This window comes from Diabrotica virgifera, chromosome 6 (assembly GCF_917563875.1).
Source record: "Diabrotica virgifera virgifera chromosome 6, PGI_DIABVI_V3a".
Lineage (NCBI taxonomy): Eukaryota > Metazoa > Arthropoda > Insecta > Coleoptera > Chrysomelidae > Diabrotica > Diabrotica virgifera.
Genome location: NC_065448.1, coordinates 122,631,265 through 122,654,396, shown reverse-complemented (window position 1 = coordinate 122,654,396; position 23,132 = coordinate 122,631,265). Strand labels below are relative to the sequence as shown.

General features: G+C 33.1%; 1 protein-coding gene across 1 annotated transcript in view; it reads left to right on the top strand.

Moving 5' to 3' along the window:
- The window catches only part of LOC114335921 (alpha-catulin), a 251,727-nt gene that overhangs the window by 49,390 nt on the left and 179,205 nt on the right, over nucleotides 1–23,132 (top strand). The window contains exon 4 of the mRNA XM_050653033.1: nucleotides 17,535–17,744. Coding sequence (XP_050508990.1) covers nucleotides 17,535–17,744 — 210 coding nt within the window. The remainder of the gene's footprint in view (nucleotides 1–17,534; nucleotides 17,745–23,132) is intronic.

Sequence of the window (23,132 nt, the reverse complement as noted above, 5' to 3'; positions counted from 1 at the left end):
ATGGTTGTTTAGTACTGTTTGTTATTTGTGCATACCATGTCGCGATTACGCTAGAGTGGTCAGAGGGTAGATCGTAACAAGATTCTACTTTTGCCAATTTAACATTAATTCCTTTAACAATATAAAAGTCGAGTAGATCAGGTATTTTTGCATTGTCGGTAGGCCAGTAAGTTGGTTCCCTTGTGGTGAGGTAATTTGCATTGGTCGCATTTATAGCTTTAAGAAGTTCTCTGCCTTTTGTGGTAATAATTCTGGATCCCCAGGTAGTATGCTTAGAATTAAAATCTCCTCCTGCTATAAATCTATTTCCTAATGTTTTAAAGAAATTTTCAAACTGTTCCGTTTTGTTATTGTGCTTTGGCGGACAGTATATAGCTGATACTGTTAGTGGGCCTAGTTGATCTTCCACAACAATGCTGGTGGCCTGTAGATAGTCGCATTCATGTTTTTGTATTTCGTAGTGCTTTAGTTTATTACTAACTATTATTGCAGTGCCTCCATGTGCTTTTTCGTTGGGATGTTGCGTATGATAAGTTGTAAATCGTGGAATATTGATGTGGTTTTTGGATGTAAAATGAGTTTCTGTAATCAGCATTATGTCAATTTTTTGTGTGTTAATAAATAGTTTTAATTCTTCTACATGCTGACTTAAGCCATTGGCGTTCCATAATACTAGCTTTAGTAACTGAGTCATTTCTGGTTGAGAATCATGGTCAGGAGGTTGAGCATAGTGCTCATTTGTTCCGTCAGTTTTTTTAACATGTCTTTCAGTTCTGACATGTCTGTGTGGTTATTAGTTTGATTTGGTATATGTTGTGTAGTAGTTTGGTTGGAGGCTTGCTGGTTAACTGCTTGCGTTGCTTGTGCGTATGTTATTCCAGGTTGCACATAGTTGACTGTTGTAGTTCTATCTTGGTTTGTCCTCGCGTTGTGTCGTCTCAAGTTAGGGAATTTAAGTTTTTGTAATTGTTTGTGAACTTCACACCCTCTATAATTTGCGGGGTGATTTTCACCACAGTTAGCACATTTAACATTACTGTCTCTGGTTTTCCTTGGACATTCTTTAGTGTAATGAGGTTCTGCGCATTTGACACAGCATGGTTGTTTATTGCAGAAGTTTTTTTTGTGTGGTTGTATTTTTGACATCTACTACATTGCGGAATTATTCTCTTATAAAAAATATTATCTCTTATTATAAAAAATGAGTTTACCCCTATTACAAATTTTAAAACTATCTCACTCCTTCGGAATTAAATTCGTTAAGTCTGTTATGGTAAAAGCTCTTATACTTATATAGTCTAGGGCGCATCTGTTTTGAGATGGACGTTGAGAGGTGACTCAAATTTTTTTGCAGAAATTGCTTGAAAATAAATTAAATAATAATATTTGAGTTATCCTCCCTCTCAAAAAGGTCCGGAACATTGTTTAAATAATCAAAATGTCAAAAAATGAAGGAAAAATTCGATTTTTTTCTTGGTTTTTGATTATTGCTTTAAAAGTATTCATTTCCGAGAAAAGTTGTATTAACAAAAAAGTTGCGTAATTAAATTTCCTACAACGCAAAATTGGCTAATAATTTAAAAAAATAGTCACCCTAGTTGCAAAATAGCAATAATTGCGAAAAAAACATACAAAAACAAGTATTGGCATTTTACGTTTTTCAACCATTTATCCTACACTTAGGACCTTTATATTTCACTCAGAAAAACTTTATGACACAGTAAAACAATACTGTAAATTTCATTAAGATCGGTTTAATAGATTTTGCAAAATAAATTTTGCAATCCAGCTTTCGCAAAAAAAAATCATTTTTTCAAAATGTTACAGGACTGAAAATAAAGCAGATAGGAAGTTGAAATTTTTTTAGTTATAGAAGTGTACTGTACCTTTCATTTACAATTTGCAAAATTAAAATCGATTAATTGCCACTGCGTCAGGAAATTTTTAAAATAAACATTAATTTTTGGTGCTACGCGCAGGACAGCAGTGTTCGATTCACACAAGTTGATTTCCAACAAAATTTCTTTTAATCTTTATCTAATATATAATTTTCTTACTCTATATTTTGTTGTATTTTAATATTTTAATTCCACAAAAATCAAACTAATTTATTATTGTTGGTGAAATATTGTTTAAACAATTGCATATATTTAAAAATAATAAACTTTTATTCTCTAAGTTAAAATATATGAACAAAGAAAGTTTTTGCTAATAAAAGTGTTCTTTCAAAGGATAGAGTATGCGTTTTTATTTTGCAATAAACAAATTTATTTATTTATATCGAAATGTAATAAAAATTAAAATGTATCAATCATTACCAAAGGTCAATGGAATGCCCAATTAGAGCAAACTATCCGCTGTCCTGCGCGTAGCACCAATAATTAATGTTTAGTTAAAAAAATTCCTGACGACGTGGTGTTAATCGATTTTAATTTTGCAAAATTGCAAATGATAGGTACAGTACAGTTCTATACGCAAAAAAAATTCAATTTGCTATCTGCTTTCTTTTCAGTCCTGTAACATTTTGAAAAAATGAATTTTTTTTGCGAAAGCTGGATTGCAAAATTTATTTTGCAAAATCTATTAAACCGATTTTAATAAAATTTACAGTATTGTGTTAATGTATCATATAGTTTTTCTGTGTGAAATATAAAGGTTCGAAGTGTAGCACAAATAGTTTAAAAACGTAAAATGCAAATACTTGTTTTTGTATATTTTTTTTCGCAAATATTGCTATTTTGCAACAAGGGTGACTATTTTTTAAATTTTTAACCAATTCTATATTGTAGGAAATTTAATTACGCAACTTTTATGTTTGTACAACTTTTCTCGGAAATGAACACTTTTAAAGTTATAAACAAAAAACGAAGAAAAAATCGAATTTTTCCTTAATTTTTTGACATTTTGAATATTTAAACAATGTTTCGGACATCTTTGAGAGGGAGGATAACTCAAATATTATTACTTGATTTATTTTCAAGCAAATTACAGATGCGCCCTGGTCTAATATACATTTCACAGTTTTTCTGGGTTTATTAGATAGTGATTCAGAGAGTCAAATTTGATTTGACCTACACCCGTAAACAATACTCCCTAGTTTTCTAGCAAAAATTGCTTTGTGTTTCTTCACAATCGAAACCACACATCATTGACGTACATAATATGGCTGGTTGGTATTTGTTTTAGGTAATTAAAACTTTTCAGCGCCACCGTTCGGAACAGCATGTCAAAAGTTTAATGCAGTTAAAAGTTAGGTAGATAGTTTTAGACAGTTTTATAAACGAGATTTAGTTTGTGACAGCCCAAAACGTAAATGTGGTTGGTAGATATTTCTGAAAAAAAAATCATTTGCGGAATATTCAAGTTAATATCAGTTATTAATAAATTTAGAAGCTTCCATATCATATAATGCATTATATTATATGGAAGCATTTATGTACTTTTGTGCCTCTTTATATTGGATGGACTAATAGTCGGAGAGATAGAAGCGGATTTTGCTCGTGATAAGTAATACGGAAAAACTATAAGGGGATATGTTGAATTAGTTGTGTACATGACTTTCCCCAACGGGCGAAAACCAGAGTGGGGAACGAGGGTAGCTATAAGGGGTCGAAGTCGCGGTTTTATTATTTTTTTGTGACGCTCATGACCGAGATAGTGCACCAAAATTTGGGAATAAGTAGGTCATGGCGTAATTAAGTAAAATCTCCAGGGGCGGAACGCTGCGTGGCTGACAAAGGGGTGGGGCAGGGGTGAATATAAAAAAACTATAAGGGGTTTTTGTGACGTTCGTGATTGAGATAGTGCACCAAAATTTGGGAATAAGACATAACTTAGTAAATCCCCAGAGGCAGAGATGAGAGTGGGGGACGAGGGTAGTAATAAGAAATCGAATTCCTTTTTTTATTTTTTTTACGCTCATGGTCGAGATAATGCACCAAAATTTGGGAATAAGTAGGTCATGACGTAAATAAATAAAATATCCAGGGGAGAAACGCTGCCTTAGGGACAAATGGGTGGGGGCAGGGGTCAATATATAAATTATAAGGGGTTTCTTCGTGACGTTCGTGATCGAGATAGTGCACCAAAATTTGGGAATAAGTAGACCATGCCATAACTAAGTAATAATTACACTTTTTTAAAAAACCTTTTTATAATAAAACGTTTTCATTATTTATAGGATATATAGTTTATAAAATTATAAACTATTTTGTTGTTTTAATTTCTATCTGATAAAAGAATTTTGTAAGTAATCGACTTTTTTAGAGGCATAATAATTTCTTTAGCTGATCTTTCGTTACTCGCGCCAACTTTTTGTGATCGGATACTCGCGCACGGTGCAGGAGACCGGGTACAAAAATATGGGTCAGCAGTGTTTTAAAATTATTTTTTTTTGCAAAATTGTGTACGATTAAATTATTTAATGAATATATGATCATATAATTTTGTAGATATGCGTTTGTGTTCACATTATATTACTTTAATCAAAAATTTAATAATTTTTATTGTTATCCATTTATATGTATATACAAAAACTTTGGAAGTGAAAAAAAAATTGAATATGGTTAAATTTGTTTACTAAAAACTTTAGATCTTAATTCAATACACAAAAAAATTAAAAATAAAGAGTAATTGTAGTAACAAAAAAAGTTATAAAAATTAATTAACGTTTTTAAAACATGAAATACACAATGGTGTCACATTCATTGGAACAATGGTGTTCCAAACACAGATATTTTGAGCATATTTGGCAGTAAAACTTTGTTTTTCTATTTTTCTTCCAATCACAAACAGCACAGCGATCTGAAGTTCCTGGTGTTACGACTGGTACTTGTTCTGTTGGTAAACCACATATCTCCCTAAACCTCATTATGATGGTTCTGGGTAAGTTATATATTTATATTTATATATATAAATATAAATAAACTAATCTATAAACATTGAAAATAAGGAAAAGATCTTAAATTACCTTACTAATTAAAAATATCGATGTGTGATCCAAACACAAAAATTGGTGCACAAATACTCGCACACGGTGTACGGGACCGTGTTGCGTAATAACAAAAGGACAGTAATATTTTTTACACTGCGAACTGACTTTACCCACAGTTGATTGACCACTGAAGAAGTATACGAAGTAGCCATTCAAAATCCCCACTACAAGCAGAGTTACAGGAATTTATTTACAGGCCCGGTCTCCCACACCGTGTGCGAGTAACGGAGGGTTAAACTCAAATAAATCAAAGAAAATATTTAAAATGGTATAAATATTTTTATATAGGGTGTCCCAAAAGTAGAGGAACGGTCGAATATTTCTCGAAATAAACATAGTCTCGAAAAACTGAAAAATAGGTGTTCAATTATTTTCAAAAATCTATTGAATGACAAAAATACGACCCCACACTCCACCCCCTAGAGGTGGGGTAGGGGTTAACTTTGAAATCTTAAATAAAAATCCCCAGTTTTTATTTCAGATTTAGATTTCTAACGTAAAAGTAACTTTTATTCGAGGCCTTCTTTGAACTATCCAGAGATGGCGCCATAATCGAAAAAAAACATTTATCCTGATGTCATAGGTAATAGGTAAATAATAGAAGCGGTCGAATATCTCGAGAAATACACTTTCAAATGAAAAATAAGAAATACGTGTTTAATATTTTTCAAAAACCTATCGAATGGCATGAAACACGACCCCCCATTAGGGTGGGTTGTTTTTGTACTTTTTTTTTTAATTTCAAGATGCCTGTAGTTTGAAAAGTTGCTATTGGTAAAATTATCTTGTACAATTTTTTTTAATTTTTTTCGTCACTGTTTGAGCTCCCCGCTGGCTCCCCCAATAAACAAAAAAAATTATATTAAAAAATTAATTTGCCTGTACTTACTATGAAATTGTGCAATATGGTTCTCTAATTACGTAAAAAAATATATTTTTAATGTTTAGATATATTTAGGCCCCCCGTCAGCCCTTAAGTTTAAAAACCCAGAACTCACCACGGGGAGGTAGCTGCCATCGAGTTCCATCCCTGGCCACACATCCACCCAAATATGTGAGCAATTTTTAATTTCCTACTGCATAATCTGGTTTGCTATCAAATTTTGGCATGTTGTTTCTAGACGCTAGAGTTGTACGTATCCAACCATCCCTATTAGTAAACCCACATACGGCCGAAGATGCCTCCGTCACTAGTTTGACACCTCTTTCAACAGCCTGTGTATGGCAGGGTAACTTCCAAAGGTCTCCTGGAAAGCTACCAGATTTAATTAATTCTTAAATGTCTCCATCAGCCAGATTTTTCGTCATTTGCGGCTTCGATACTCTGCACTCTTGTTAATTTATTAAATCAATGTAGGATTTCGCTGCAAAATTGAACTTATGAATTTCAAATTTTCTCAGAGTGTTATTAAGATTTTCTTGTGGTTTCGACCTGCACTTTAATATTCTTTTGTATCTTACTTCTCTTATATGACGACGTGAGTCAAAGATTATCGCTAGTAAAATATTTTCAGGATGGCCATTAGAGCTATTTCGTTGAATCACAAGGTCAACTACAGCTTTTAGTTCGTCACTTCAACATCTGGAATATTCAATTAACAGCCAAAGGTGAAGAGCTCCAAATGTATACACTGGTGCAGTTTTTACTGAAAACCAAACCTTAGCATATACTCGCAGAATGTACTCTGCTAAAATGTTTAACATGTTTAAGATGTAATTCCATCCAATGTATTACACCACCGTGGGGCCCAGTATTAACGACAGTACCATCGCAGTCAACAGCAGTCAACTCGCTAATTGACACCTGATTTTCTGTTAAATGATTTTCTGTTAGACTTGTCTATTACACAAGACTTGTTATTTTTGGATATCAATCCAATATATTCAGGAACTGCACTAGCGATCATTGCTCCTTTTCTACTCGATAATCCAGTTCGGTCTATTGCTTTTGCTAGTGCAGGAAATTCAAGGGTTATTTGTGTACAAATTGACGGTTCTGGTTAGAATTCTGGATCACAGTCTGGTTAACTTTGCACTGATATATCTGATAGATAGTCCTGTTCAATGTTTGTTTTTGGGACATTACACGAAAAGTTTTTTTGATCTTTTTTCTCCATGATTTTTCTGCAATTTTTTACTTGTTTTGGGTCTACTTGCCCGATAAACATCAATCGTGTAGTTCTTTGGTCATTTAGGAAAGCCTGTTCTATTTTTGGAACTTTGTTCGATTTCTTACAAATACACAAGGAAAAAGCGGTACATTTGCACTTTTAAATATCAAAGAGCTTAGTATTAGCCTCATCGCAAAAATTTTGAAGCTACTTTTTGCAGCATCACTTGTTTTCGTAAGTACTTTTTAATGTTCATGAATTGTTGATGAATTTTTTTAACAAGGCAATACATTGCTGGTCTGATATAAAACTTGCTTTCATCCAAATTTGTTGAGTTTTGTTCACAACAGTCTTAATTATTTCGGTAACTGTTTTATTTTTACCTTCACCACTGCCGGATACGTCTTTTTGGATATGGAAAAAATATCGCATAACGTCACCGTAACACGGGAGCACTGTTTCACGTAAAGCGGCAGGTTCATCAAATTCAGGATCACGAATTGTCTGCCATGTTAATACTTTATGTCTCTCCGTCATGGTTTTAAAAACACAGACGGGTCAAGTGAAGGCCAGTAAAGTACATAGTTTAGGATAGGCGGTGTAGACGTTGAGTGCTTAGGGGTAATAAGGTAGTTCTGGAACTCAACAAATTTAGCTGGCAGGAGGTTTAAGGTTGTTTAAATTAAATAATTATTTTTTTAGTGCATTTGAAGCAATTTTCAGTCGTTTGAAGCATCTGGCTTCATTAATGTAAGAATTAAATTTTTATTTTTTTAGGGGTCGGCGGGGGGGGGGGGCAGATTTTAAAATAAAAAAAATTTAAATAATCACTATTCATTCTAGACCACTTGGCAACTTTTTTCACTACAGGCATAAAAAAGTAGAGAACCGACCCACCCTACCCCCACTCCACAAGTAGTAACTCCAAAATCTTAAATAGCAACCCGAATTTTTTATTGCAGATTTGGATTCGTCATAAAAAGTTAAACAACATTTATTCTAAACAATTTTTAGAATTGTTGATAGATGGCGCTAATAAATCTTCTTTTTCCAATTATAGCGCCATCTATCAAAAATTCTAAAAAATGTTTTAAATAAATGTTGCTTATTTTTTATGATTAATTCAAATTTACAATAAAAATATATGTTGCCATTTAACATTTTAAATTTAACCCCCACCCCACCTGAAGGAGGTGGGTTGGAGGGTCATGTTTGGTGTTATTTGATAGGTTTTTAGAAAAAATTAAAAACGTGTTTGTTTTGTTTTTCTTTTGAAGGTGTATTTCTCGAGATATTAGAGCGTTTCTATAGCTTACCTATGGTATCACAATAAATTGTTTTTTCCGATTATAGCGCCATCTATCCATATTTCGAAAAAATGTCTTAAATAAAAGTTGCCTACTTTTACATAAGGAATACATATCTAAAGTAAAAAATGGGGGTTTCTATTTAACCCATTAGTGCCCAGATTATTTTTTTCCAGTTTTTAATGTGATACTAATATTTTTTTGGGAGCAGTTTTATTAAAAACATAAAAACAAATGAATTTATGCATTCGGGTTTATATATCACTCAATATATGACGTTACATATATGTAACGCTAGGAGCTAATGGGTGCAAAAAATACAAAATATAACTGCAAACAGTTTTATTCATTTAAATACGGAAAATAAACAAAAAGGAATTTAAACATTTTGGTTTGTGTGATAGGTAACGAAACAATCAATACAAAGACCTACGTTACATTTCCTACACATCGTGCGTGTTGAACTTTTGCAAGATGTTCCAGCACAGCGCCTTCTTTTGTCGTTTGGAATTTTATCCACTAGGTGGTCCATCTTGTCATACCTAATTCCATCGGCTGCTCTTTGCGCATTAGAAGATGGAGTTCTGCCAGTACCTTTGGGCGGTGACGAATATTTCTTCAAATAAACTTTCACGATAACCCTTCGAAAGTCTATTTGGGACATCTGAGAGTTGTTTGATTTTCGATACAAACACCACGCGTTATTGACTGAAACATCAAGAAGCCATGTAAACAATGGCCAGTACCATTTCTTGTTTCTCATTTGAATCCTGTACTGTCCAACGTTCTGATCCATTCGATCAGTGTCACCCATTTTATATGTGAAATCTCCCGAAACCCAATCCTGAGCTGCAGAAACTTTTGGATATACCAAATGAGCAGGTGTAATATCGATATCATCATTTGTCAAAAAAATGTTACCTTATGTCGATTCTGACGGTTGAATAGAATCATCTTCTCCTAGTATAATTCCATTAGTAGTTCTAACTTCTGCATCGGCAAGTAGCTGACGTTTGTTCAAATTGTCCAAATCTATCCCGTCGTATTCTTCAAAGGCTATATCGATAGCTTCTTGAACAGTCAGGCCTCTTTGAAGAACTGCAGCAAGGCCTCTGAAATAAAAAAACAACTTAGTAAGTACATACTGCATTTTTAAATTAATGCATTTTTAAATTTCCTTAAGTTCTATAGTCACTCTGTATATTAATGTTTCGAAAAATGTTACTAAAAATACCATACAATGAAAACCAAACACATAATACATCGGTGCAAAATAACTGTAAAATATGCTTACATTACATCCTAGCGTTACAAATATGTAACAGTCAACTTCCTAACCTAGTAACTTTTTTATTTGAAAAAATATCAAAGCTTTTTTATACAAAAAACATGTATTTATATCTACTTTTACTATTTGTTTTCTAATATTAACGTTATTATACAAAATGAGATTTATATACTTACTCTTTATCGACGAAGTCCATTATTTGAAGCTTTATTTGTTTTGTTATATTTTATCGAGGCAGAGATTCAAATTAAAGTTCTAATAAAATATCACACTTTAAACAATGTAAACACTGTAACCTTCCGACAAGAACTGACCTGTTTTCAACTGAAAATTTGCGACGTATGCGACACAGGATCTATTTAGATGGCACCACTTTGCCGCCACATAATTGTAACGCTAGGCACTTCTTCTTCTTCTTCTTCTTCTTCTTCTTCTTCTTCAGCCTGTGTTCGTCCACTGCTGGACATAGGCCTCTTCCATTTGCTTCCATCGATTTCTACTCTTGGCAATTCTCATCCACTGTTTGCCCGCGACTTGTTTGATATCATCTGCCCACCTCTTCTGCGGTCTGCCTACTCCTCGCCTGTTCTCTCTTGGTCTCCAGTTTGTTAGTCTCTGTGTCCATTTTTCGGGATTATCTCGGGCAACATGTCCTACCCATTGCCACTTGAGCCTTGCTATACGTTCTGCGACATCAGTAATCTTTGTTATTTCACGAATGTCGATATTTCGAATTTTTTCTCTTAAACTAAAGGGTTAGTTACTAGTTAGGGCTAGGCACTAATGGGTTAATATTTTAAAGTAACACCCCCACCCCACCTCCATGGAGTGGAGTGGGGGATCGCGTTTGGTGTCATTGGATAGATTTTGAAAAATTATTGAAAACGTGTTTATTGTTTTTTCGATCCGATGTTTGGTTCGCGAAATATTCGATCGTTTAGCTAATTTTGGGACACGCTGTATAATAATTATTAACTTATAAAATATTAATTTTAGGTGTATTAATTTTAATCATTTATTAAAAAAAATAAAAAAATGTACGCAACAGCCGGGAATCGAACTCAGGACCTCTCGATCTCCAGTCTAATGCTCTACCACTGAGCTACCACTTATCGATTTATTAACGTACTTTAAAATGGAATTTAAATGTCATTGCATTAGTCACATTTTTAAAATAGTTTGAAATTAAAAAATTGCTTTATTCATATAATAGCAATTAAATATTGCATTGCCAGCTAGTTCTGACCTATTCTGAAAATTTCAGGTGTCTAAGAAACATGGAACTATTTTTAAAATGGGTTATAAAATTTGTGTAGATAGTGTCAAAGACCAAGCCAAGTATATAAAAAGGTTTTAAAATCTCAAGGAGCGGAAACCAGAGCTAGGGGACAAAGGTAGTTATAATGGGTCAAAGCCACGGTTTTTATTATTTTTTTTTTGTGAGGATCATGATCGAGATAGTGCACCAAAATTTGGGAATAGCATTCCACTCCTGGAGATTTTACTTAGCTATATCACGATCTACTTATGCCCAAATTTTGGTACACTATCTCGATCACGAACGTCACAAAAAATCCCTTATAATTTTTATATTCATCCCTTGCCTCACCCCTTTGTCGACCACGCAACGTTCCGCCCCTGGAGATTTTACTTAGTTACGTCATAACTTACTTATTCCCAAATTTTGGTGCACTATCTCGATCATGAGCGTCCAAAAAAACGTAATAAAAGCCGCGATTTTACCTAGTTAGGTCATGGTCTACTTATTCCCAAATTTTGGTGTACTATATCAATCAGGAACGTCACAAAAAAACCCTTATACTTTTTATATTCACCCCTGCCCCCAACTCTTTGTTGGCCACGCAGCGTTCCGCCCCTGGAGATTTTTCTTAGTTACGTCATGACCTATTTATTCCCAAAATGTTTGTGCACTCTCTCGATCATGAGCATCACAAAAAAAATAATAAAAACCGCGACTTTGAACCCTTATAACTACCCTCGTCCCGCACTCTGGTTTCTGCCCGTTGTACACAACTAATTCAACATGTCCCCATAAAGTTTTTGCATATTACTTATCACGAACAAAATCCGCTCCCACGTCTTTAACTATAAGCTAAGTAAACCATAAATTTACTAATATTTTATTTAAATTATTTATATTGTCGGATATTGCTAAAGATATTGAACACATTAAAATAGTAAAGCCTTAATTTTTTAAAAAACCATACTGAAGTAAAAACTTCTTTTGTATATTGGTATAAAAAGTTTTATTAAAAAACATAAAAGTCCTCCAAAAGGATTTGCAAAACGTTTTCAATCTGAATCAGATCATCCTCAGTGCGTTCTGCTTCACAAAAGAAACTAGCAACTTATTTAAAAGGTTACATCGATATAAATGGTTAACATAACAATTAAGTGATATTTGTAGCGACTCCAAGTCGATGTTACAAGATGAAATGTGCTAGGAGTGCTCAAAGGGCAACATGGTTCCCTGCTCGTTAAGAACTCGTGGTTCTTGCCAGTTCAATGGACACAGACCAACTCTCACAGTTGGTCTGTGTCCATTCAACTGGCAAGAACCACGAGTTCTTAACGAGCAGGGAACCATGTTGCCCTTTGAGCACTCCTAGCACATTTCATCTTGTAACATCGACTTGGAGTCGCTACAAATATCACTTAATTGTTATGTAAACCATTTATATCGATGTAACCTTTTAAATAAGTTGCTAGTTTCTTTTGTGAAGCAGAACGCACTGAGGATGATCTGATTCAGATTGAAAACGTTTTGCAAATCCTTTTGGAGGACTTTTATGTTTTTTAATAAAACTTTTTATACCAATATACAAAAGAAGTTTTTACTTCAGTATGGTTTTTTAACTATGGTATACAGCCAGCTACGGGGACTTTCCCATTGATTTTCTTAATTTTTTACTTTTTACTATTATTTTTACTCTTGATGTCCTAGGGTATTATTTTTTTTATTGAAGTTATTAACACTTTAGGCGCGATTGGGAGTGAATGAATGAGTTGGTGCTACGCGCAGATCAGTTATACGTTTGCTCTGATTGGGTGTTCAAATGTCATGTCACAAATTATCCAGTATGGCGGCTGTGGTAGAATGTGTTGTCATTTTTATTATTATGGTTATGTTAAGTTGTGTTTTAAAAGTTGTGAGAACAGAGACAAAAGTGAGTTTATAGTTGTACTGACTTTTTAAATAGTTTTTATATAATACATTTTTGGACTTCATAATATAGAAAAAAAGAATGTGTGTGTACTTTGTAAGCACGTTGGAAGTTATACTTCTTTAAAATTCTGTAGAAAAACGTTTTTTAGATTTTCTGCAATTCCTCAAGGGAAAAGCTATTGCTGGGGCGCTCCAGTTCGTCAAAAAATGTCAGAACATTATTTATCGAGAATTTACCGTTTTTAATGATTTTAAAATTTTACGAAAATACAGCAGGCAATCGAAATGCCAGAGCTCATGAAAAGATTAAAGTATAAGTTTTTTGTCTAGAAACGACGTTTTTTAGAGTCTTTACGATTCCTCACGAGAAAGGCAATTATGGGGACGCTCCAGTTTATAAAAAATGACGTAAAACGTTTAAAATATATTTGTTTCGTAGAAATTATAAAAATAGAAGTATAAATTTTTTTTATTTTAATTTGTTTCTCTTAAAAACCTACTTGTAGCAACGTATTGCTAGCATGTTTTGTTTAGTCATCCAAACTAGATCCAGTAATTCGTCATAGATAATCCGCAGATAAAACTATTACTTTTTACAACCATTTCATTGCATTACATTTACCATTTTATTTATAGTTACTATATCTTTAAATGAACATTCCAACTATTTCAATATTTTCCTCAAGAGCTTGTCTCAGCTGTTCCAGTGTTTGTTTTGAATCCCTGCTAGCATTACCCCCTAACAATAGGTACATCATCAATATACATTATGCACCAAGATATGCTACCTTGTAATTTCTAGAAATATGGCATATTATAATACTTTTTGAGTGTCATATCTATGAATTTTACCATCAATATATTTGGAAGTAATAAATAAGGTAGAGTAAATATAATTTTTGAAAATCTCGGGAGGTTGTAACCAAAGAAAGTATTCCACCTGTTGTCAATCTGGTAATATGGGAACGATATTTATTGTCGTTTTCTGTGATACTTCGATACTTCGATACTGTGATACTTATTTTGCTTTTCGGTAGATGGCTCTAGTTCATCCACGGCATTTCGTTCTTTGCAATTCGGAAAGGCCCAAAGTGTGATGCCTGGGGAAATCGGAGAGAAGAGGATATGGGACTACTGATGAGGAGGAAAAAACCTCCGAAACCGGTATAGACTCTTCCTGCACTCTCTGATTTAACCAGAGTATTATGCAGCTGCTGCATTTTCGTGTTGCTAAGAAATTGAAAATGTTTATACATTTTAATTCATTTACTCTTTTGTTGAGTACTAAGGAATCTTTCTTGTTGGAACTTTTACCACGCTGAGCAGATGGGTTGTGAATTATTTAAAATTCTTTCATCTTAATTTTTTCAGCATCCTGTATGATTTATAATTTTTGAAAATCTCGGGAGGTTGTAACCAAAGAAAGTATTCCACCTGTTGTCAATCTGGTGGTATGGGAACGATATATTGTAGTTTTCTGTGCTACTTCGATTGATAACTTATTTTGTAGAGCGTGGTATTATATTGGGATCAGTAACTCAGACAGGATTTAACTGATGCCACAAAATATATTGATGATAATATAATGTGACTCTAATTAATTTACCGTACCAATAGTTATCTAGTATTCACTTCAATGTATTAAAAAAAATTAAAAATCAATAGTACCCTTTTAAAGTTACCAATAATTTAATAAATATCATTTATAACAGTTTACCCTTAACAGCCGCTTTGCTTTTAAATAATTTTATTTTTAGAATCGCATCTGGTGACGACAGTTTGATTAATCTGTAATATGGCTGCATTAAAAATTAGTTTTTGTGCAAATCCGGGCTTCATTTACAATTTGCTACAGTAGAAGACTACGGAATTTTTGATGGTAGTAATTAAAATGAGATGTAAATAAAAAAATTACTATAATAAAAAAAATTTTAAAAAATGTCTTCATTGTGTGAGTTAAAACTACACTTTAACGTTAATTTCCAACAATTCAAACAAATATTTGCAAAAAGTCCGCATGAGAACCAATATAGATTTTTAACTTTAAACCAATTAGAGTAGTTCTCTAACTCTATGTTGTTGCTATCTAGAGTCCGTGTTGTGAAGTTCTAAGCCTTAGTTCGTATTCTACGTTGCTTTGATGTAAAATCGAGGAAAAGTTTAAATATCACATATTTATTATTTTATACAAAAATGTAACCTTATAATAGCTTGATAACATTTAAAGGTTTTCATCCAGATATTTTGGTGGCTCAAAACATGACGTATACGTGTAAGTAGCAGTGATGATGGAATTGCTATTCCGAAAACGTTCTATTATGTAACCCGAAAGGGTAATGTTTAATGTAAATATATCTTTTGTAAAGGATTTTAATTAATTTTTTGTTATTAGTGATATACAGCCGAATACGGGAAATTCTTTTTCGTTAAAGATAAAGTATTTTTTATTAAGGAGTAGTGAGTATCGTTATTTCTAAATATATTTAACCCTTAATACGTTGACGGATAGAACGTCTATAGACGTGTAATTTCCATTGAATTAATATGACACGTCTATAGTCGTTGCATTTTCCCCTATTAGTCCATGTGGTGAGACCGCTCCCGTCTGAAAAAATTTCTGATTCGATTTCTTTTTGGATTCATATTAAAAAATGTCCTCTTTAAACAAATCTGAAGGGTGCCGGGCGGAATTTTTGGGCATAAATTGTTTAAACAATTTTTCTAAACAAATACAAACGATCACGTTTTTTTGCTCTGGAACGTATATTTTTAGGTTTTTTGGGTTATTTTAAACAAGAAAGGTATCTTGTAATTTTGTCAAAAAAAATGGATAGTTTTCCAGTTATAGGCGATTTATAATCTGAAAAATGCGAAAATACTCATTTCGAGGCTTAAAAACTTCTTTTCAATTATCTGAGTAATGGAGAAAACATGATCTATTGTAGATCGACCTGCGCGAAAACCAGCCTGTTCTTCGCCTTCCATATTTTGGTATTCTCCTTCTATTCGATTTTTAATAAGTTTTCCATATATTCTGCTGATACTACTAGTGACCACAATTCCTCTACAGCTTTCAGGTTTTGATTTATCTCCCTTTTTGTGGATAGTGCTCAGATGTGACTCTTTCCATTCTTCAGGTATTTCATGGTTATTCAAGCATTGCAGGAAAAGTTGTATTAGCCGCTTAATTAGAACCTTAGGTCCATATTTGATGAGTTCCAGAGCTATATTTCCTGGGCCAGGTGACTGTTTGCATATGGTTTTGACTTCTCTCTCATTTATTCTGATTTGTGATCCTATCAACCAGACGCCTTGTATACCGTTGGATGGTATCTGTTTGAAGGGCTCTCTTGTCTTTGTTAGTAAATCTTCAAAGTATCCTTCCCAAGTTTGTGGTGATATGGACTGAATAATGTCTTTCTTTCTGTCGTTTCTAAAATTTTTTAATAGTTTCCAACTTTCTGAACTTTTTCTTCCACCTATGTATGTATTTAGCATGGTACATTTTTTTGTCCAGGATTCGTTTTTCTTTTGACATATTTTTCTTCTAACCCTCGCTTGCAGTCTTTTATAATGTATTCTGTCTTCCAAGTTTTTTGTGTTCATATATTTTTGATACAATTCTCTTTTCTTTGTTATTTCCTGCGAAATATCTTGATCCCACCAATACGGTTTTCGATGTACGGTTTTTCATATCCTCCTAGTGCTTCTAAGGCAGCGGCGTGTATACATTCTTTGATGTTTTCGTATGACTGATTCATATTTCTGGTATTATCTTCCGTTTTAATTAGTTTTTCTTCCAGTCTACGTTTATATAGGTTTTTAACACTTTCTTGGTGTAAACTATTCAAATTGTATCGTACTTCTTGGAGCTCTTCATTTGAATGATTACCTTGCGGCGTTTCTTTTTCTATTTTCGGTGGAAATGAAATATCTGAACGTAGGAGATAGTGGTCACTGCCACAAATTGGTCCTCTACATGCTCTCACATCTGTTGTTTTAAGTCGACTTTTCTGTTTAAGAATGACATAGTCTATAACTGATTTTAAGTTGCGTGTTTCCTGAGTCCACGTATATTTATGAATATTTCTGTGCTGGAAATATACATTCATTATTTTAAGTCCATTCTGGTCGCAGATATGTATTAACCTTTCTCCGTTATTGTTTGTGTTATCTTCTCCATATCCTTCCAACTACTTTGTCGTTGTTATTTTTCTCTACTCTGTTGTGCTGTTTTAAATACTCAGTATTTAAAACGTAAGTATACTTAATGTAAAAATATACACCACAGCTTTGACCAACTAATATTATTTCCTATTAATGTTTTTAATTTCAATATTTTAAATTAATCACTGTGACATTTATGTCAAATTTCCATTAAAAGCTTACAGACTTGTCACTACTGGCGCTCCCGAATTTTTAATTATCCCCTCTACCTACGAGCTCATAGCGTATAGTAATTGGTAAATTAAAAATAATTTATAGTGTGAGTTTTCAAAACTATTTTACAATTACTAGTAGAACGAATGAACTGTTAAACATGTCTAAAGATATTAATATTCGTGCAACATAATAAAATGTATATTTAACTTTATACCAAAATGTTATACAGTCATTACCAAAAATTTAAAAAAAAATCAATTTTTAGGTGTCACACAGTTTAGACCGATTAGAATCCGTGAGCAACTTCACAGAATTTGTCAAAGCGTTTAGTCAGTTTGGTGCTGAAATGGTTGAATTAGCGCATTTAACGGGTGATAGACAGAACGACCTCAAAGACGAAAGGAGAAGAGCCCAAATGGCTGCTGCTAGACAAGTATTAGAAAGATCGACGATGATGTTGCTAACTTCTAGTAAAGTAAGTATTTAAATTTTCAAATCTTAAATTGCCGTTTCTGGTAACATGGTATATAAACATTCTTCCTATGTATATTATCATTAGAGACTGGAAAATATGCACTAAAAAATGTCTAAAATATGCATGCAATATGCATTTTAAAACAAGCTGAATATGCACAATTAACATGCAAATATGCATTTATATATGCACTTATTTTTATATGAATAATTTTATGGTTTACGTTAAATACATAAATAAATAAAAAATAATAAAAATAAATAAATAGGTTTGAATTTAAACCAAATTGTATTATTATTTCTTAATATATTTTTTTAACTTGAGGTTTTGTGACAAATAAAACGGCAAAATATTTTATTTTGACCACAAGATAAATAAGAGTACAATAAAATAAATGTACATATTTTTATTGTTACAATATTGATTCATATTTTCTAAACTAATATTATAAAAAGAGTACAATAAAACAAATTTACATATTTTTATTGTTACAATAAATAATCATATATTGATTCATATTTTCTAAACTAATATTATGTCTTCTATCTGTTAATATTTGTTTATAGGCAGAAAAAGATCTCTCAACGTCACAAGATGTAATTGGGGCATATTTAAACTTTGCTATTAGAGACGGATCCATATTAATATTTTCATCGAAGTTTCCAAAATTGATTATATTATTTATTGAACGCAATAAAGTGAAACCCTCATTTTTGTTTAAAACGTCATCAAGTTTATCTTTAATTTTTACTCCAATTTCCCCATTCAGATTTGTTATTTTCTGTTTAACCGAATCAACAATAGACATACTATTGTGAAGACATAAATTTTGAGCCTCTAATTTTGTAATTGAACTTTCAATGATATCGAAATTCGATTTTATATACAACAATTGATTTTTAATAGACTTTTCTTTAAAAATATTTTGACAGTTATCAATAGCGGTACAAGTCGGATCAAAACTTGAAATAACGCTTTTGATGTCGTCGTAGTGTTCAGATAAAAATATAGCACTTTTAAGCCAAGTTCCCCATCTGGTTAATACTGGTTCTGGTGGTAAAGGAATATCGGGAAGCATCTCCCTATATACATGTACACGTAGTGGTGCTTTCAGAAATACTTTTTTTACATTATTTATTAAGGTGTTTACATTGGGAAATTCAATTCTAACTTTCTCTGCAACTCTGTTTAGGCCGTGCGCCAAACATGTACAGTGAATTAAATTAGGGAAAAAGATTTTAAGATTGGATGCAGCTTTCATCATATATGAGGCGGCATCACTAAGCATTAATAATATTTTTTCAAATGGTACTTGATCAGGTAAAAAAAAATTTGTTAGGGATTCGTTAACAAATCTAGCTATTGTAGCATAGTTTGTTTTTTCCAAACATTTTACACTAATTAAGTATGAGTTTTTAAAATCGCCAGAGTCGTTAAGAACTCCAACAATTAGATTCGCAATTTGTCGACCCTTTGTATCCGTTGTTTCGTCGACGGAAATCCAAAGATATTCGGCTTTTAACTGATTTTTAATACTCGTCATCACATCTTTGTAACATGCACTGACATATTTTTTCCGAAGAGTTGAAGAACTTGGTATTTGAGCTGGTTTATCTTTAATCTTGCAATAAGTTTTTAAAAAGTTTTGACACGATTTATGTTCTAACTTGTGCAGAGGGATATTGCAGTTCAAAAAAAAATGGCATAAATCCTTTGCAAAGGTTTCTTGCCCAACTGACGTATTCTGAATCTGCAAACTGTTCTGTAGAATCTGCTGGCGAGGTTTATTATCATTTTTTGATAGCTTAGTTTGGTGAAGTGAAGTTTTTATGTGTTGAACTACTTGGAATTTCTTTTGACATGGAATCTGGAATATAATGATAATGATGTTTTAGATGTTTTCGTAAATAGATACCTACATTAAAATGATCAAACTTTTTAAACCTCCCCCAATTTTTTTTTATTTCTCAAAGTGAAATTGAAATCGTCAAACAATAAAGTACAGTCAGTGTACCGTAGTATACAGGGTGGGCCACTCTCAACACCTCGCTCTGTATAAGCCAAACCGTTGCGAACTTTAAAAAACAGTTTTTGAAGAAATGGGACGGTTTGTCATTTTAGAATAGACAGACACATAGATGTGCAAAGAAGTTTGATAAGTTTAAAAATCTATTGAAGTGGAGAACTTACCTTTTTATCACAAATGGTGCAAAACATACTTTCACTGTCGATAACTTTTAGATGATTGTTACTTCCAATCCAACTTCTGAGAAGACTTGATTTTTCCCTTGCTACTTTAGGCATTTTCACAATAATAATAAAATGATTTTTTTACACAGTATAGTCAATAACTTGCAATCACAAAAGTTGAATAATCGGCGATTGATTTAAGACTAACCATTCATAAAATAAAATAATCTATCCTACCCTTAAAATGCTTAAAATTTCGTTTTGGTTGGTTTTCCCAGAATAATTCATAGTTGGCCGACACCAGCAGAAAGTACAGGTAATATTTGTAATGTTATTCAAAATATAATCGGTATTTACTTAGGTAATTTGTAAATTCTGAGAAGTCTATAAATCTTAAATATCCGGATAATGATACCTGCAGCTATAAATAACGCCCATTATGTTTATGGGTACAACAACAAAGGAGCTTAACAGCAAAATATTTACTTTCACATTTTATTTTAATGGATGTTGATGTTACTAATATATACCTTATTTTTAAATGGGGTAGAGTAAATTCCCATCAAAATATGCATTTATATGCTCTTAAATCTCCAAATATGCAAGGCATATGCATTTATGAAAAACATGAGAAATATGCAGCATATATATGCATATGCATTTTGCATATAATCCAGTCTTTAATTATCATATATGAAAAAATAAAACGCGACGAAATAAAGCAATAAACCTAATAGGCCTGGATCCCACGTACCAAAAAGAGTTGATGAATAGCAAGCTGAAAATTTGTTAATAGCTTAACGGTGTCTAGCCGGACAAACTTTGATGTATGGGAACACTGGAACAGGGGAAGTTTTAATTGTAGAATGTGATTTTAATTGTAGAAGGTGTCATCCTGACAAGTTTATGATTGTGAAAACTAGCAGGTTGTTCAAGGGTGAAAGGGACGATACATGTGACGTTGTCGTAGTCTGACGTTCGAAACCTGTAACCGGTTCCACAATTAAAACTTCTCCTATTCCAGTATACCCTTACATAAAAGTTTGTCCGACTATTAATCAATATTTTTTGGTACACGGGATCCAGGTCTATAACAAATTTTTGAAGGTGGATGAAATTAAATGAAACTTTCGATTTGTAAGCGCCTTAGGAATCTTTGTGAAGAAAAATCATGATGACGAAACAAAAATTTTATAATTGAACAAGTAAAATGCATTTCCCAAAATGCCCTTTGAATTGATGAAAAATAATAAATTTTTAATTCGGTGATAATTGACGACAATGTGTTCAATTTTGCTACCCAGGGGTTTTTGGCCTCGCTGAACAAGAATATTATAACGACTATGATGTCCGAGGCACCTGAATCCCTGATGCAAACTCGTTACTCGTGAGTTGTTATGGTTGCTGAACACTATTATCAGTCAGCGATGGTCTTCGAGACATCTGGTGTACATAATGAGTATCATCTAGAGTTTTATGGACATTCGATACAAAATCAGTGCAAACTCATTGTGCAGGACGCTTCACCAGTGGTAAAAAAGATCTGGTGAATATATCTTGTCCTTCACACAAGAGGGGAACCAGCTTCTATAGTGGTTGATATAATTAGACTCTGATATTCTTTATTGAGTCGAAGCAAGGTGTAAATCGGTGTTGAAATGTTTCAAATACGTATGGGATAATAATTTTATTAACACAATCACTATTATTTACAAGCACTATACAATATAATTATTATTGAGTTTACTACAACAAAAACACATAAAACATACATTCGTTTGCTATGTACATAGAATTGATAGTAAAGTAAACCGCGATTTAAGAGCCGAGTATGTGATTAATAAAGAGTGAGAGAATTAATTCGCGTGAAAATCCGAGTAATGATAATGAGAAAATGCGAGCAGTGAAGTGAGAATGTAATCATTCGAGAGAAATTCTGAGTAGAGTTAAAAACGCGAGCGTCTAGCCATCAGGGTGGCTAACAAGTTACTGAGAGATTAAACCCGACTAAACATAAGGATTTCTCTTTCCTTCGGGTTCAAAGCAAAAAGAAGGGGAACTCATTTATCAAAGTCCTAAGTGTGTCTAATTTACGTTTCAGAAAGAAACAGAAGCTTTAATTTTGTCCTGCAGAGACAAAGCTCCTTATTGATTTTAGGAAACATAAATCTGAACAAAGAGACAGTTTAAATCACACATGGTTAAGTTAAAGGTATAGGAATTGTTCTTAATTTCGACCGAAACCCTGGGAAACAGGATGTATCTTAAACTCGAATGTTTTCATAGTGCAAGGGTCCTTGTATCGCCGACCACACTCGGGAAGCAGTGTTTGGCAAGACAGATGTGTTTATTCTTATATAAGTAGAAATGGTAATTAGCTTTATGTTAGAAAATCTAACACTCATTACTCTGGAAGTTTTTGGAGCTGCATATTACGAATATCATGATCGCGATGGTCTGCGTTGCATCTGGTGATAAGGACGGCCCCCATCTCTTGGAGTTTTGTGAAAATTAGATGAAACATCAGTGAGCAAAGTCCTTAATTGGGAGTTTTTGGCGTCTCTGATCACGAATATCACGACGGAGGTGGTCTCGGACTCACTAGGTGACAGAGATGGGCCTCATCTCCTGAAGTTTTATAGAAATTCGATACAAAACAAGAAGTGCCAACTCGTTACTCGGAGGTTTTTGGGATCGCCGAATACAAATATTTTGTCGTTAATGGCTTCCGAAACACCTAATTCAAAAAATACGACTCGTCTACAGTAATGTTATAAAAATTCAAATCAGTTGGTTCTTCTCATCAGTTGTATCAGAGACCATCGATCTTAAAAAGATATAGAGAGAGATACCAAGATACCGAGACACAAGTTTGCACTGATCTTATCTTAAAATTGATTTTCTGCAAAATTCCAGAAGTTGAGGTCCATCCTAATCAACAGTTGTGTCATAGACCATCGCTGTTATTATTCGTGATCAGCATCCACAAAAACCGCCGAATAATGAGTTGTACCGATTTTGTTCGAATGCCTATAAAATTACAGATGAGATCCATTATGACCACCAGGTATGTCGACGTGATATTAGTGTTCAGCAATCCCAAAACCTCCTGTATCGAACTTGTACTGATTTTATTATTGATTTTATATCAATATCAGGTGTCACGGGGACCATCGCCGACATGATATTAGTCTGACT